Source organism: Pseudophryne corroboree, chromosome 4 (genome assembly GCF_028390025.1).
Source record: "Pseudophryne corroboree isolate aPseCor3 chromosome 4, aPseCor3.hap2, whole genome shotgun sequence".
Lineage (NCBI taxonomy): Eukaryota > Metazoa > Chordata > Amphibia > Anura > Myobatrachidae > Pseudophryne > Pseudophryne corroboree.
Window position 1 is genome coordinate 534,155,303 of NC_086447.1, and position 16,512 is coordinate 534,171,814.

The window sequence follows — 16,512 nt, forward strand, 5'->3', positions numbered from 1 at the left end:
ACCTTTGAAAACTCCCTGAAACAGCTACGGTATGCCTCATTCAGATAGAGAAAGCAGAGTACATCTGAGGTAATTAATAAAGAGGTGCAGGGGCAGACGAGGAAGAGGCAATGTGATTTTAATGTGCTGCAGCATATCATTTCCATATTAGTGAACACTACAACTGATTTACAATCAGCATAAAAATGAATATTTAAAAGCATATTACTTGTCATTACTGCTGATGGACACATTTATGGTGATTTTATGCTATACAGCTATGGGCAATATTCAATTAGTGTCTAAATTTTCGACAAGGCAGAAAGGCGACACTTTTCAACCTTTCACTATTCAATTTAAATTCCGGTTTTCCACCCTGTCGAAAATTCCCAAATGTCGAAAAACACATGGATGAGCAGAATCTCACCTCATCCATGTGTTTTCAACCCCGCCGCGATCGAAAACGGGTCCAATTATGACCATTCATTTTCGCCCAGAGAGAACGAAAATGAATAGTCAGAATCAGCGGGGAAATGGGAAGAAATGGCCCACAATAGAATAGTAAAGTGTTGGATCTGGCTCTAATTGAATATACCCCTATATCCTTATGCACTGTTGCTCAAGATACGCCAAATACAGTAGCCAGTCTTGCCACTCCCTAGTGACTCAGCCATGCCAAACATCTTTATCGCTCAAAATGTGCTTTTTATTTGTATAAATGAAACAACTGAGAGTAAGGCAGTAAATATTTGTGGCATGCTCCAGTACTTTTTGGGGTGTGGCCTATTCGTAGATAGCATGGCCATACCCCCTCATAAAAATATAGCTGTGACTAGCTGTGACTATGCACGCCCGCCTGGGCACACCTAGTCACTGTCAGCGTCTCTATCTGGACGGGCTTGTGCACCCGGACGGAGACGCTCACTGCAACGAGGGACTTAGGGGAGAAGAAGTGAACTCACCTGCGTGCAGGATGGATTGGCTTCTTAGGCTACTGGACACCATTAGCTCCAGAGGGATCGAACACAGGCCCAGCCATGGAGTCCGGTCCCGGAGCCGCGCCGCCGACCCCCTTGCAGATGTCGAAAAGTGAAGAGGTCCAGAAACCGGCGGCAGAAGACTTTTCAGTCTTCATGAGGTAGCGCACAGCACTGCAGCTGTGCGCCATTGTTGTCACACACTTCACACCAGCGGTCACTGAGGGTGCAGGGCGCTGTGGGGGGCGCCCTGGGCAGCAATGAAATACCTATACTGGCTAAAAGATACATCACATATAGCCCCTGGGGCTATATGGATGTATTTAACCCCTGCCAGGTCTCAGAAAAACGGGAGAAGAAGCCCGCCGAAAAGGGGGCGGGGCCTATTCTCCTCAGCACACAGCGCCATTTTCCCTCACAGAAATGCTGGTGGGAAGGCTCCCAGGCTCTCCCCTGCACTGCACTACAGAAACAGGGTTAAAACAGAGAGGGGGGGCACTTATTTGGCGATATGATTATATATATTAAGATGCTATAAGGGAAAAACACTTATATAAAGGTTGTCCCTGTATAATTATAGCGTTTTGGTGTGTGCTGGCAAACTCTCCCTCTGTCTCTCCAAAGGGCTAGTGGGGTCCTGTCCTCTATCAGAGCATTCCCTGTGTGTGTGCTGTGTGTCGGTACGTGTGTGTCGACATGTATGAGGACGATGTTGGTGAGGAGGCGGAGCAATTGCCTGTAATGGTGATGTCACTCTCTAGGGAGTCGGCACCGGAATGGATGGCTTATTTAAGGAATTACGTGATAATGTCAACACGCTGCAAGGTCGGTTGACGACATGAGACGGCCGGCAAACCAATTAGTACCTGTCCAGGCGTCTCAAACACCGTCAGGGGCGTTAAAACGTCTTTTTACCTCAGTCGGTAGACACGGACACTGACTCCAGTGTCGACGGTGAAGAAACAAACGTATTTTTCTTTTAGGGCCACACGTTACTTGTTAAGGGCAATGAAGGAGGTGTTACATATTTCTGATACTACAAGTACCACAAAAAAGGGTATTTTGTGGAGTGTGAAAAAACTACCTGTAGTTTTTCCTGAATCAGATAAATTAAATGAAGTGTGTGATGATGCGTGGGTTTCCCCCGATAGAAAATTATTGGCGGTATACCCTTTCCCGCCAGAAGTTAGGGCGCGTTGGAAAACACCCCTTAGGGTGGATAAGGCGCTCACACGCTTATCAAAACAAGTGGCGGTACCGTCTCCAGATAGGGCCGCCCTCAAGGAGCCAGCTGATAGGAGGCTGGAAAATATCCTAAAAAGTATATACACACATACTGGTGTTATACTGCGACCAGCGATCGCCTCAGCCTGGATGTGCAGCGCTGGGGTGGCTTGGTCGGATTCCCTGACTGAAAATATTGATACCCTTGACAGGGACAGTATTTTACTGACTATAGAGCATTTAAAGGATGCATTTCTATATATGCGAGATGCACAGAGGGATATTTGCACTCTGGCATCAAGAGTAAGTGCGATGTCCATATCTGCCAGAAGTTGTTTATGGACACGACAGTGGTCAGGTGATGCAGATTCCAAACGGCACATGGAAGTATTGCCGTATAAAGGAGAAAAAGACAACGTCTTTTCAGCCTCAGTCCTTTCGTCCCCATAAGGGCAAGCGGTCAAAAGGCCAGTCATATCTGCCATGGGATAGAGGAAAGGGAAGAAGACTGCAGCAGGCAGCCCATTCCCAGGAACAGAAGCCCTCCACCGCTTCTGCCAAGTCCTCAGCATGACGCTGGGGCCGTACAAGCGGACTCAGGTGCGGTGGGGGGTCGTCTCAAGAGTTTCAGCACACAGTGGGCTCACTCGCAAGTGGACCCCTGGATCCTACAAGTAGTATCCCAGGGGTACAGATTGGAAGTTCGAGACATCTCCCCCTCGCAGGTTCCTGAAGTCTGCTTTACCAACGTCTCCCTCCGACAGGGAGGCAGTAGTGGAAACAATTCACAAGCTGTATTCCCAGCAGGTGATAATCAAAGTACCCCTCCTACAACAAGGAAAGGGGTATTATTCCACACTATATTGTGGTACTGAAGCCAGACGGCTCGGTGAGACCTATTCTAAATCTGAAATATTTGAACACTTACATAAAAAGGTTCAAATCAAGATGGAGTCACTCAGAGCAGTGATAGCGAACCAGAAAAAAGGGGACTATATGGTGTCCCGGGACAGATGCTTACCTCCATGTCCCAATTTGCCCTTCTCACCAAGGGTACCTCAGGTTCGTGGTACAGAACTGTCACTATCAGTTTCAGACGCTGCCGGTTGGATTGTCCACGGCACCCCGGGTCCTTACCAAGGTAATGGCCGAAATGATGATTCTTCTTCAAAGAAAATGGACGATCTCCTGATAAGGGCAAGGTCCAGAGAACAGTTGGAGGTCGGAGTAGCACTATCTCAAGTAGTTCTACGACAGCACGGGTGGATTCTAAATATTCCAAAACCGCAGCTGTTTCCGACGACACGTCTGCTGTTCCTAGGGATGATTCTGGACACAGTCCAGAAAAAGGTGTTTCTCCCGGAGAAGAAAGCCAGGGAGTTATCCGAGCTAGTCAGGAACCTCCTAAAACCAGGAAAAGTGTCAGTGCATCATTGCACAAGGGTCCTGGGAAAAATGGTGGCTTCTTACGAAGCGATTCCATTCGGCAGATTTCACGCAAGAACTTTTCAGTGGGATCTGCTGGACAAATGGTCCGGATCGCATCTGCAGATGTATCAGCGGATAACCTTATCGCCTCGGACAAGGGTGTCTCTTCTGTGGTGGTTGCAGAGTGCTCATCTGTTAGAGGGCCGCAGATTCGGCATACAGGACTGGGTCCTGGTGACCACGGATGCCAGTCTGAGAGGCTGGGGAGCGGTCACACAGGGAAGAAACTTCCAGGGAGTATGGTCAAGCCTGGAGATGTCTCTTCACATAAATATACTGGAGCTAAGAGCAATTTACAATGCTCTAAGCCTGGCAAAACCCCTGCTTCAGGGTCAGCCGGTGTTGATCCAGTCGGACAACATCACGGCAGTCGCCCACGTAAACAGACAGGGCGGCACAAGAAGCAGGAGAGCAATGGCAGAAGCTGCAAGGATTCTTCGCTGGGCGGAAGATCATGTGATAGCACTGTCAGCAGTGTTCATTCCGGGAGTGGACAACTGGGAAGCAGACTTCCTCAGCAGACACGATCTACACCCGGGAGAGTGGGGACTTCATCCAGAAGTCTTCCACATGATTGTGAACCGTTGGGAAAAACCAAAGGTGGATATGATGGCGTCTCGCCTCAACAAAAAACTGGACAGGTATTGCGCCAGGTCAAGGGACCCTCAGGCAATAGCTGTGGACGCTCTGGTAACACCGTGGGTGTTCCAGTCAGTGTATGTGTTTCCTCCTCTGCCTCTCATACCAAAAGTACTGAGAATTATACGGCAAAGGGGAGTAAGAACGATACTCGTGGCTCCGGATTGGCCAAGAAGAACTTGGTACCCGGAACTTCAGGAGATGCTCACGGAAGATCCGTGGCCTCTACCTCTAAGATGGGACCTGCTTCAGCAGGGACCGTGTCTATTCCAAGACTTACCGCGGCTGCGTTTGACGGCATGGCGGTTGAACGCCGAATTCTAAGGGAAAAAGGCATTCCGGAAGAGGTCATTCCTACACTGGTAAAAGCCAGGAAGGAGGTGACTGCACAACATTATCACCGCATTTGGAGAAAATATGTTGCATGGTGTGAGGCCAGGAAGGCCCCCACGGAGGAATTTCAATTGGGTCGATTCCTACATTTCCTGCAAACAGGATTGTCTATGGGCCTCAAATTGGGGTCCATTAAGGTTCAAATTTCGGCCCTGTCGATTTTCTCCCAGAAAGAATTGGCTTCAGTTCCTGAAGTCCAGACTTTTGTAAAAGGAGTACTACATATACAGCCCCGGTTGTGCCCCCAGTGGCTCCGTGGGACCTTAATGTAGTTTTGGATTTTCTCAAATCCCATTGGTTTGAGCCACTCAAATCGGTGGATTTGAAATATCTTACATGGAAAGTAACCATGCTACTGGCCCTGGCTTCAGCCAGGAGAGTGTCAGAATTGGCGGCTTTATCGTATAAAAGCCCATATCTGATTTTCCATTCGGACAGGGCAGAACTGCGGAAGCGTCCTCAGTTTCTGCCTAAGGTGGTGTCAGCGTTTAACCTGAACCAGCCTATTGTGGTGCCTGCGGCTACTAGCGATTTGGAGGATTCCAAGTTGCTGGACGTTGTCACGGCATTGAAAATATATATTTCAAGGACGGCTGGAGTCAGAAAATCTGACTCGCTGTTTATACTGTATGCACCCAACAAGCTGGGTGGTCCTGCTTCTAAGCAGACGATTGCTCGTTGGATTTGTAGCACAATTCAACTTGCACATTCTGTGGCAGGCCTGCCACAGCCTAAATCTGTCAAGGCCCATTCCACAAGGAAGGTGGGCTCATCCTGGGCGGCTGCCCGAGGGGTCTCGGCATTACAACTCTGCCGAGCAGCTACGTGGTCGGGGGAGAACACGTTTGTAAAATTCTACAAATTTGATACCCTGGCTAAAGAGGACCTGGAGTTCTCTCATTCGGTGCTGCAGAGTCATCCGCACTCTCCCGCCCGTTTGGGAGCTTTGGTATAATCCCCATGGTCCTGACGGAGTCCCCAGCATCCACTAGGACGTCAGAGAAAATAAGATTTTACTTACCGATAAATCTATTTCTCGTAGTCCGTAGTGGATGCTGGGCGCCCATCCCAAGTGCGGATTGTCTGCAATACTTGTACATAGTTATTGTTACAAAAAAATCGGGTTGTTATTGTTGTGAGCCGTCTGTTCAGAGGCTCCTACGTTTGTCATACTGTTAACTGGGTTCAGATCACAAGTTGTACGGTGTGATTGGTGTGGCTGGTATGAGTCTTACCCGGGATTCAAAATCCTTCCTTATTGTGTACGCTCGTCCGGGCACAGTATCCTAACTGAGGCTTGGAGGAGGGTCATAGGGGGAGGAGCCAGTGCACACCACCTGATCCTAAAGCTTTATTTTTGTGCCCTGTCTCCTGCGGAGCCGCTAATCCCCATGGTCCTGACGGAGTCCCCAGCATCCACTACGGACTACGAGAAATAGATTTATCGGTAAGTAAAATCTTAATATATATATATATATATATATATATATTTGTATAATAGAAAAATCTAGGTACTATTTTGAATTCTATAGTTTCTCTGGATAACAGATTTTATGCTTTACTGTCTTAAAAAATTTAAATAATCTCTTTAGTTTGTATATGCTCTGATAGTGTGTATTCAATTTGCTACTATCAAGATATGATCACAAGCTTCATCCTATTTCATAATACTATGAAGGGACCAGAAATAAGAGTGTATGGCTGCAGCACATCACAGCTCCATTCAGTGTAAAATATCCAGCATACTGTAATAAACACAAGTGTTATCAGTGACAAGAAAGTGATGGAGAAAGGACAGCTTCGGTTCCAATGTACAATAAGCTTCTCTTAACAGATAATTGGAGAAACAGGAATTGAGCATCATACAGAACTAAATAAAACTCAATGGGGGGAAATCAAATGTTTGAAAAGTCAGTTGGGTGTCAGTTTTTTCCCTGTCTATTAGATAGGAAAAAACAGACACCCAACTGACTTTTCAAACAATTTAATACCCCCCAATATTTTTGCCTTTTCTAGTGCCCCAGGTTCTACTTTTGAAAGAAACCCCAAATTTTCCACATTGGATAATTGACGAACCTTTTTTCATTGTAGGTGTTACATGCAGATAAATATGTATAATCCTATTCCTACTAATCTGCCAGGGAGAATAATTTACTAAAACTCCCTGTTTCCAAATTCTTAACAAGTTTACTACTACCAAAACATTCACTTAATTCTTCCAGTAAATGTTGAGCAGGAGTCAAACCTGTAAGGACTAGCATAGACCAAGCATTATTTTTTTGCACATAACATTAATCCCCAGCTATAATAGACTACTGATAAAATATTCTTATTAATTGTTGGATATCCTTTCAAAAAAATTATGTTGTAAAATATAATTAAACAGTATAAAAACTAGCTTGTGCAATACAGATAGTGGGGGATATTCAATTGTTTGAAAAGTCAGTTGGGTGTCTGTTTTTTCCTATCTAATAGACAGGAAAAAAACAGACACTCAATCGACTTTTCAAACATTTGAATATCCCCCAATATGTCTAAGCAGTCTGTAATTTCATTTCTTTCAGTCCATAACTTTCTGGGGGGTTTTCAAAATGTTTTTTGTTGAGAGAAAAAGGTTTCCGAATTACATCTAGCCTCAATACGCAACACAGTGGGAGATGCATGGGTCAAATAAGCTGACAGGTCCAGTGCAACTCCGCTAGCATCTGGCATCTTTTTTTGCTGAAAATGCATCTAAAATTGCAACGCAATACTAATAGCATGCACCATGAGATCGTGCTGATTAATTTGATATGCAGCACTTTTATGTCTGTTTGCGACTGAGTCTGTATAAAGCACAACAGAACTTGATATGGAAAAGAGTCACGGTCACTGTATAGTAGAACTTCATATGCAGATTCAGAGACTCACGCTAGCCATACATCAGGACGATATTGTTCCAACCAGCCAACTAGTTGGCTGGTTTGAAAGATAATCTGGCAGTGTGTGAGCAAACGATTATCAGTCGATTGCTCCCACACGCTGAAAAAAATGGTTGGTCCAACTAGTTGGAAAAAATCAAACCTGATTCATTTTTCCAACTAATCATTCAGGTGTATGGGGAACTTTCCCTCCAATTGAACGATACGTAGGCAGACACTGGCCAGCAGTGTCCGTCTACTTTTGTTGCCTTCCACGTGCCCTCCACTGTCAGGCTACCCCTGTCAGCTCGGGAACAGCGGCAGTGGTGGTGCGGGAGCCGGGAGAAGAATTGGGCAGCTGCAGCAGTCCAACACTGTCGTGTTGCCCCTGTGAGCCTGTTATTGGTGGCAGCAGAGTGGGTAGAGGACCAGAGCAAGTGCTGCAAATCCCTGGTCCCCCATACCCCACCCCCCCTTCCTCACACACACACACACACACACACACACACACACACACACACACACACACATAAAAATGTCTTCAATTGTCATTTGGCTATAGTTGCCATTGAAGCATATTGTTTAAACTGTAAAAGATGCTCCATATGTGGCCCAGTCAGTGAATGGGACATTGCTGGTGTAATGACACTAACCTCCAGAGACATCTCTGCAAAACTGTGTATATCATTCAGTGGTGGATTTTGTCTGTGGGCAGCAGGGGTGCAGCCCCCCCCCCCTCCCCCCCAGGTAAAATCTACCACTTCAACACAGAGTCTGTGAAGCCATATGCAGCTTTTGGCTGTACTGAGACTGGCAGTGACTTCCTATTGGAAGTCCTACCTACCAGTCAGGGACACTACAGGCAGTCCTGTTGGGAGGTGTTTTCTCCCTCTCAGACTGCCAGACCAGCTGCAATTAGCAGAGATCTGGCTTCCTGAAGCGACTCTGCCTTTTGGGCAACCCTAGCCGGCCTCTACGGACTGCAGCTAATGCAGTCCATAGAAGTTGGGTGTTTGTGTTTTCGCAGTATCGTCACCGCTACTTGCACATGCGCCGGTCCCAGCATCTGTGAACTACATAGTACAGATGCTGGGACCAAGCCGGCGGCGGGACAAGGGACCCCAGCAACGAGGTCAAGGGCGGAGGAACCCAGCAGCACGACCAGAGGCAGCCCCACCTACTCCACCAAAGTAGGAGTTGCCACTGAAATCATTATAAATTAAATGCAGTCAAGATTACACTTTATTTAGTAATTCTCCTTGCATTTGCCTACTAATAAACTGGGACCCCTCTAAAGACAGGGAAATATATTAAACATACTTAACAATATAATTGGGACTAGAAGACTATACTGAAGCCAGTTCCTACAGTTCACTTGGTGAAGGATTCTGTAACATGATAAGCAACAGTTGCAATAAGAAACATACTTTGTAACAGTATTGGATTATTGTTGATGGCACAGTTATGGCTGTTACAATGAGACTACTTATCAGCACCCTTTCCAAGAATTAATAAGTAAATTAGATAGGGGTAATTGTGCAGTGAAGAGACAAAATATTGGCATAGAGGGGGTAATTCTGAGGAGATCGCAGCAGCAAGTTTGTTAGCAATTGGGCAAAACCATGGGCACTGCAGGGGGGGACAGATAAAATATTTGCAGAGAGAGTTAGATTTGGGTGGGTTATTTAGTTTCTGTGCAGGGTAAATACTGGCTGCTTTATTTTTACACTGCAATTTAGATTTCAGTTTGAATACACCCCACCCAAATCTAACTCTCTCTGCACATGTTATATCTGTGTGTGTGTGTGTGTGTGTGTGTGTGTGTGTGTGTGTGTGTGTGTGTGTGTGTGTGTGTGTGTGTGTGTGTGTCCCCTGCAGTGCACATGGTTTTGCCCAACTGTTAACAAATTTGCTGCTGCGATCAACTCAGAATTAGGCGCAGAGTTGGGATAAGAAATACAAGATTTATATTATAAGAACAGCAATATACAATATATTTAAGTTGATAAATAAATCATCAGACAAGTATCTGGGAATAACTACAGTACATGTTTTTAACACATCTTTATTTCTTCTTCACTTCTTGATTTTTGTTTTCTTTCATTTGAGCATATACATCATTTTAAATATAATACATATTTTTTAATGAATACATAATAGCTTTTTCATGCCCCACTTTCTTGGAAAACGTGTGTTGTATTCTGTTATTCAAAACATGCAGAAGTAGGCAGATACTGTCTGTCTACTTCTATGACATCACAAGTTACAGAGAAGTTGACTGGTCGGATGAAAATTTGGCTAATTGGCTGGTCGATTGAAAAAATATTGGTTAGGTGTGTTGGGCAGCATTTTAGTTGGATGGTTGGAGGAAAGTTGGTCTGATGTATGGCCAGCCTCAGTTGCACACAGATATACAAGTGTCACATGTTACAATAATCAGCACAGTATCCTAGTGTTTGCTAGTCACACTGTGTTGCGTCTAAAGCCCAGTACTCACGGGCCGATGTGGGAGAGATGTGTGCTGAGCGAACCGCTCAGCACACATCTCTCCCGCCGCTCAGCACAGCGTGATGTGTGCTGAGCGTGCGGGGGGGGGGGGGGGCACTCATTTCAGCGGGTGAAATGAGCGACCTGCTATATTGGCCAATCTAGCACCAGCGATAGCGATGCGCGGGGCTGCGCATCGCTATCGTTGTGGGAGGTACACACAGAGCGATCATGCTTAAAATGTAAGCAATCTAGTCAGATTGCTTAGATTTTAAGCAGCGATCGCTCCGTGAGTACCCCCCTTAAGATGCTCTATCAACAAAAAGGATGCCAAGAGTCTGACAGGACCTGGCGTGCCAAGAGGGGCTATCTGTCATGACTGCAGCAAACATGTATGGGGACACATCTGTAAAACATAATTTTACAATATTAGTTGGCATAAACAAACTTACAGCCATATAAACAAGCACGACATATTATAAGTGGAAAAAGATGTAAAACATGAAGTGAAACTAATATAACAGTAATAACTCATTACCACAGTAGAAGGTTTAAAACAAAAAAAAAAAAAACAATTGAACGAAAAACATGAAGAAAGAATGAAGAGGGATAGGGTTCAGCAGATTGGGAAAGGATACAAGAGGGAGGGTTAATGAACCATGTGTGACCAGGCTGCAGAGAGCAATCCAAAGTCAGTTGCAAGTAATTGGGGGTTAGCAAACAAAACGATTTCCTAGTACAATGTATATTTGAAGCAATGTTTTTTTGTCGCTTAATGATAATGGAGAGGGTATCAATAAAGCTTGTTTTTAAATTAAGAAAAAGTGCTCAGTCTTTTGTTCTTTACGTAATGAAGTCTTAACCCAATCTGTTTTGAAAACATAAAACTTCTCACGAAACTTGGAGAAGGTAGGAAGGATGGGGTGGATCCATTGTTGAAGGGTACATTTGTTTGGCATCAGCGAAGATGATTAACAGACATTCTTTTTCAACCTGCGGATATTATAGTAGTTACTGGGATGTGTCCAGATATTGCCATTCCAGAGTCAGGAGGAGAACTGACAAAGCCATTTATTGCAAATAGTTTAACATTAATTTTAAACTGTTTAGTAACACAATAATCCAAAAAGCATAGGTATAGGGATGCCTATAAATTGGTGAATTTTGGACATGCTGATGAATTTGTAAGTACAATAACATTACGATAGGGGAGAGATAACTTCTGTAGAATACCCTATAGAACTTTTCTCTATAATTAGCATTTGTGACGGTAGAAAGAGAATATTGAAGAGTATGCAGAATTATAGCAGTAAAGTTAGGGATTCTCAAAATATGGTAGAAATAAGAGATGACTCTTCCCAAATACCCAGAAGATAAGAAGGCAGTATATAGCCGATGTGACCCAGGTCCAGACTCAGTGTGAAAGGGTTGACCTTAAGTCATGACAAAGGTTGTTCCCATGTCTGACTCAGATCGCCTGCAGTATGGGGGCAATTCAGACCTGATCGTATCAGCAAATTTGTTAGCAGTTGGGCAAAACCATGTGCACTGCAGGTGGGGCAGATATAACACGTGCAGAGAGAGTTAGATTTGGGTGTGGTGTATTCAAACTGAAATCTAAATTGCAGTGTAAAAATAAAGCAGCCAATATTTACACTGCACAGAAACAAAATAACCCACCCAAATCTGTCTCTGCAAATGTTATAACTGCCACACCTGCAGTGCACATGGTTTTGCCCAACTGCTAACAAATTTGCTGATACGATCAGGTCTGAATTACCCCCTGTGAAAGGCAGGCCCGAGACATTGATGACGCGGGTCATGCCTAAACGGCTGCCGATTGGCTGGCTTTGGAGCACTTGGAGATGGCGTCATCTCTAAGCATACTGTTTGAGCGGCAACAAGTGAAAGGGGTAAGTATGTCTGTAGCCCCAGCCAGCTCTGACCCATGTTCAGTATCCTGGGTCGGAGCCAGAGCATCAGCGCGAAAGGGGTATAATTTTGTAAGCAACTGATAATTTGCCAACAATGTTTATACCACATATTTATAGATTTTGAACCAAAAAATTTGCTAAATCTCCAAGGCTTGCTACATCATTATAGCACAGCCCTGGTGTAGGGAAACTTTCTAGACCAAGGACATTTATGTGGTTTGAATAATAGGCTGGGCACACTGCTCTGAAGGTTTTCCTTGTTGACTGTCAGGTCAGGGCAGACCTTGCATTTTTCTCATATGGAAAATTTCCATTTAGTAATTAAGATAAAGTCCAATGAGTAATGTCAGCTGTTATTCTGGAGACACTGTTACATTGATTTCTTACTATTGTGCGTTACATAAAAAGGAGTAACTAAAGTCTCCTATAGGAACCTCACTAAAATGAATGCTGACATTTAATGCCTTATATTGTATATTCAAATGAACATGTTTACTATTTAAGCAAAAATTAGAAATACAGTTATTTTTTATTCTTGAAATTATTATTTTTTGTTGTGATGGGTTTGCTTTGTGTTCTGTTGAATGTTAAAATCCAAAAGTGGTTTGGAGTGTACAGCATATTTGGGATTCTAAGTGTTTCAGTGTGTATCCTGGGACTGGCACAAACAACAGGGGTACTAGTACCCACATCTGTTTGCAGTATAGAATACTATAGTATCTCAGACCCTACCTACAGTTTACTTCTTTTTTAAATTCAAACTAATATCTAATTTATTTGAAACTGAACAATATATTTCAGCTCTCTATAAATCATATAAAAATGTATTTAAGTATAATTTCTAACAGCGCTTGTAGCTTCCAAATTTTGCATTTGCAAAAATACACTGTATGTATAAAAGTAAGATGTGCACATGTCATCTACTAGGAGCAGATGTATTAAGCCTGGAGAAGTGATAAACCAGTGATAAGTGCAACGTGACGCACCAGCCAGTCAGCTCCTAACTTAATTTACGTATTGGAGCTGATTGGCTGGTGCGTTATCACCTTGCATTTATCACTTCTCCAGGCTTAATACATGTGCCCCCTACTAGTCTTTTCTTTCTATTATTTACTTATTAGCAACTCCCCTTTCTTTGTTGTGGTGTATAGGTCATAAGAATGGAAGAGAACCTGATGATGCAGAGCTGGTGAGCTTAAGCAAAAGACTGGTGGAAAATGCAGTACTGAAGGCTGTACAGCAGTATATAGAGGAAACACAGGCCAAAACCAGACAGACTGATGGGATATCACTGGAGCCTGGCAATAAAGAGAAAAATGAAAATAACATTAAACAATGAACACAGTCCTCTCTTCAAAATCTAAATGTAATCATGACACAAACAGTTGCATCAAGAGACGCCTAAATTGCTACTCAGGTGCATCTTACGTAGGGATCTGAGGACAATATTCCTTTATGGCAACATTTACTAAGATGGAGACAGTCAGTGATATTTCTTGATAAACTTGTTTGATTTGCAGAAAAGCCAAACCAAAAGGGAAATGGCAAGAGTCCTAAGAGGTGAACAATGAATTGATTGTGTAGTTGAAGAAGAAAGAGAGCCTATTGTTTATGCCTTGTTAAGTGGCAATCAACGGCCAGCCAAGAGGCCTTACCGGATGATGAAGCCACGTCATCCATGTTGTGTAATGAAGGTGCATGACTTTGTGTTTTCAAAGAGGGTTCTTACTAGGTTACTACTGATGCAATGGCAACCTTTCAAAAGCTATGCTAATGTCAATGCTGGAATTTCCTCAGACAAAATATATTCCCTATGTATTAATGTACTGATTTCTCTAATGTATTGTGACACTATGCAGTCTTTTCTCGATGACCGTTATTCATGAAAAGTATATATTTTTGACAAGTGTAATATCTTTTTTTTTAATACAAATGTGTGGCCAAAATCACAGTGTGTGTATATCTGATTTTCTTATATCATTGTCTCACAGATATTTTCTATATGTCCAGTGTAAAATAATAATATCCTTTCCTTCAGGCAAGAAATGCACAGACGCCATTACACAGACTGCTTTGCAAAGGGAGTTGAAGCCTCTGTTGGACAAAATGAAGGATATAAAGAGCTTGCTGGCACTTCCAGAGACACGTGCAAAAATACACAAGGAGGTGTTTGGTAATAGAATGATTACAGAAAACAACAGGCAGGTGTTGGCTTCTGAGACACAATTATTGACATAATATTATGGGCTTTGTAACTGCAGGAAAGACATTAGCGTCATTAATTATGTTTGTATACTAACTATTCTGAACCACGCCACATGCTGGAAAAAAGCGTGTTTACACTATTTTTACATAAATCTCCTCACAATTCTGGATCAAATACAACCTTCTTAAAGAAATGGATTACTAATGTATTAAAGTTCAGATTGGTTTGCAATTACTGTATGCCACATTTCCATATGTTATTGTGCAACGTTATCCCCCAAATTAACACATCCTGTCACGTTGTGATGGTTTTCAAATGCAAATGCAGGAAGAATAAATGCTAGTTTTTATTCAGCACTTCTGCCAGTTAGACAAGCTAAATTACACCCTTACCCACAATGGTACCTGTTGTGCTGGTTCATATTGTTGCAGGAACTGCAGCGGAGAGCTTGACTTGGAAAATTAGGTTATACTTTGATCAAATGCAAAATAATTTTGGGCCCAGCTGTAATACAAAATGACATTTTGTAGCAATTGTATTTATGCTAATGTATTAGTAATATCTATTCCCCTAATCCAATATATCATGAATCAAGTTCCTCTATCTACAGCATAGTGCTATTGTTTTCCTTGTCAAGAGAATGTACTGTACTTCAGATTTTATTTCCACTAACATATTATATAACATTTTGTGAGGAAGCTCCATGAACACTTGCTTAGTGAATCACTATTTAATAATAATGAATAGTATTGAGCTTAGACAAGTAAAGGTGAGAAACCATTGTTTTAATACAGTACATTAGATTATACTCATGCCCTACCACATAACGCTGTGCGCTCCTTCCAGCAACAGATTCTGTTGTTATGTATTGTATAATATTTATACACATAACAAACACAAGCTTCATTTCATTCTAGCATCCCTGACTTCCTCTTTTTATGTCAAATATTTCACTTTACATATTTACTTGAAAATGCGTCCTCTCAAAACATGTTTTTACGAGATAAAAAGCAGAATGTTATTATTCAGGCATCCTTCAAAGCATAGCAGGTTAGTACCAACAGTCATTACGGCCTCACACATGGCAGGAGGATATTATTAGCGTTGTCTTCCAGTGTTTATAAGTCAATATTTTCCAACAAGTAACATTACTGTTTAAATGTAAATATGAATCCAGTGCAAACATATAACTATGTTGTAGCAAAATATAATGAGCTCATTTACCTGTCTTTATAAACCCTGTAAGAATACAATTAGAGAGCTTCATTGTTATACGTTGCTATCAGCCTATGGAATGCTGTGCATACCAGAAGATTGATAAATTGGGACATGGCTATGCAAGGTTACAGACTTCTGAAGCACTAGACTGTTACCAACATCCATCCTTAGAGACAGCTCTCCTTTGCTGGTGGAACCCTTTACCACCATTTATCAGCTTTATACTGTATGTATGATTCATTCTAACATATGATTGCTTTGTTTCTGGTTTAATAATGAAATAAACGGCCTTAAAAATACTTGTGGGTAATTTATGAAGCTTAATTTGCCACTTTTCAGCATGTTTTGGCCAGGCTACAAACCACCATATTTATTAAAGCAACTTACTGGAAAACCACCACATTTTGAAACCCAACACACGACACCCTCGATGGGGGTCCTCGACACCCATAGAGGGAGAATAGAACCTGTGGCGAGTGTAGCGTGGTGAATGCAGGGAGCCCGCATGGAATGCCAACATTGGTATACTGACATTCGGCATCCCATACCGATCCCCCTAGGGATGCCTTGACCATTGTCAAGTGTCATTGAGCTTCTCCTTGTACCTCTGTCTGTAGTAGCAGGGTAATATAGCACACGGTCGCAGACACTCTCCTGGTTCGCATGGCTGCGCTGGGGAGGAGTTAAGAGAGTCCGCCAGGCGGGATCCACCATTAAATCGCGTTCCGATCGCTTTTCTAGGGAGACGGACACCGTCACCGAGCAGGGACCCCACTATATCCGCCAGGGCATAGGAGTACCGGTCGGGTGTACTAACGCCCCTGTTAATAAGGCTCCGTAGTACTGCCGGTAAGGCCCAGCATAGGGGAGTCAACGCTTGACCTGTAGCCCCTCCCCGGTCCAGGGCGACATCTACTGCAGATTTTCCTGCCCTGGAGCTTCCTCACACTCTCCCTCATTCCCTGACTGAGACGCTGGGCGCCATCTTAGGTATAGCTGCGGCTGGTCTCCAGGACTGCAGGGCAAGGTCTCCCTTGTAAAGCCTCCTGTATACAGCGCTGTGACTT

At 43.3% G+C, this 16,512-nt stretch overlaps 1 protein-coding gene across 1 annotated transcript in view; it reads left to right on the top strand.

Moving 5' to 3' along the window:
- AKAP7 (A-kinase anchoring protein 7) overlaps positions 1 to 13,972 on the top strand; it is a 548,135-nt gene extending 534,163 nt beyond the window's left edge. The window contains exon 8 of the mRNA XM_063917297.1: positions 13,173 to 13,972. Within this exon, the coding sequence (XP_063773367.1) occupies positions 13,173 to 13,360 (188 nt within the window). The 3' untranslated portion in view covers positions 13,361 to 13,972. The remainder of the gene's footprint in view (positions 1 to 13,172) is intronic.
- The last annotated feature ends 2,540 nt before the right edge of the window (positions 13,973 to 16,512 follow it).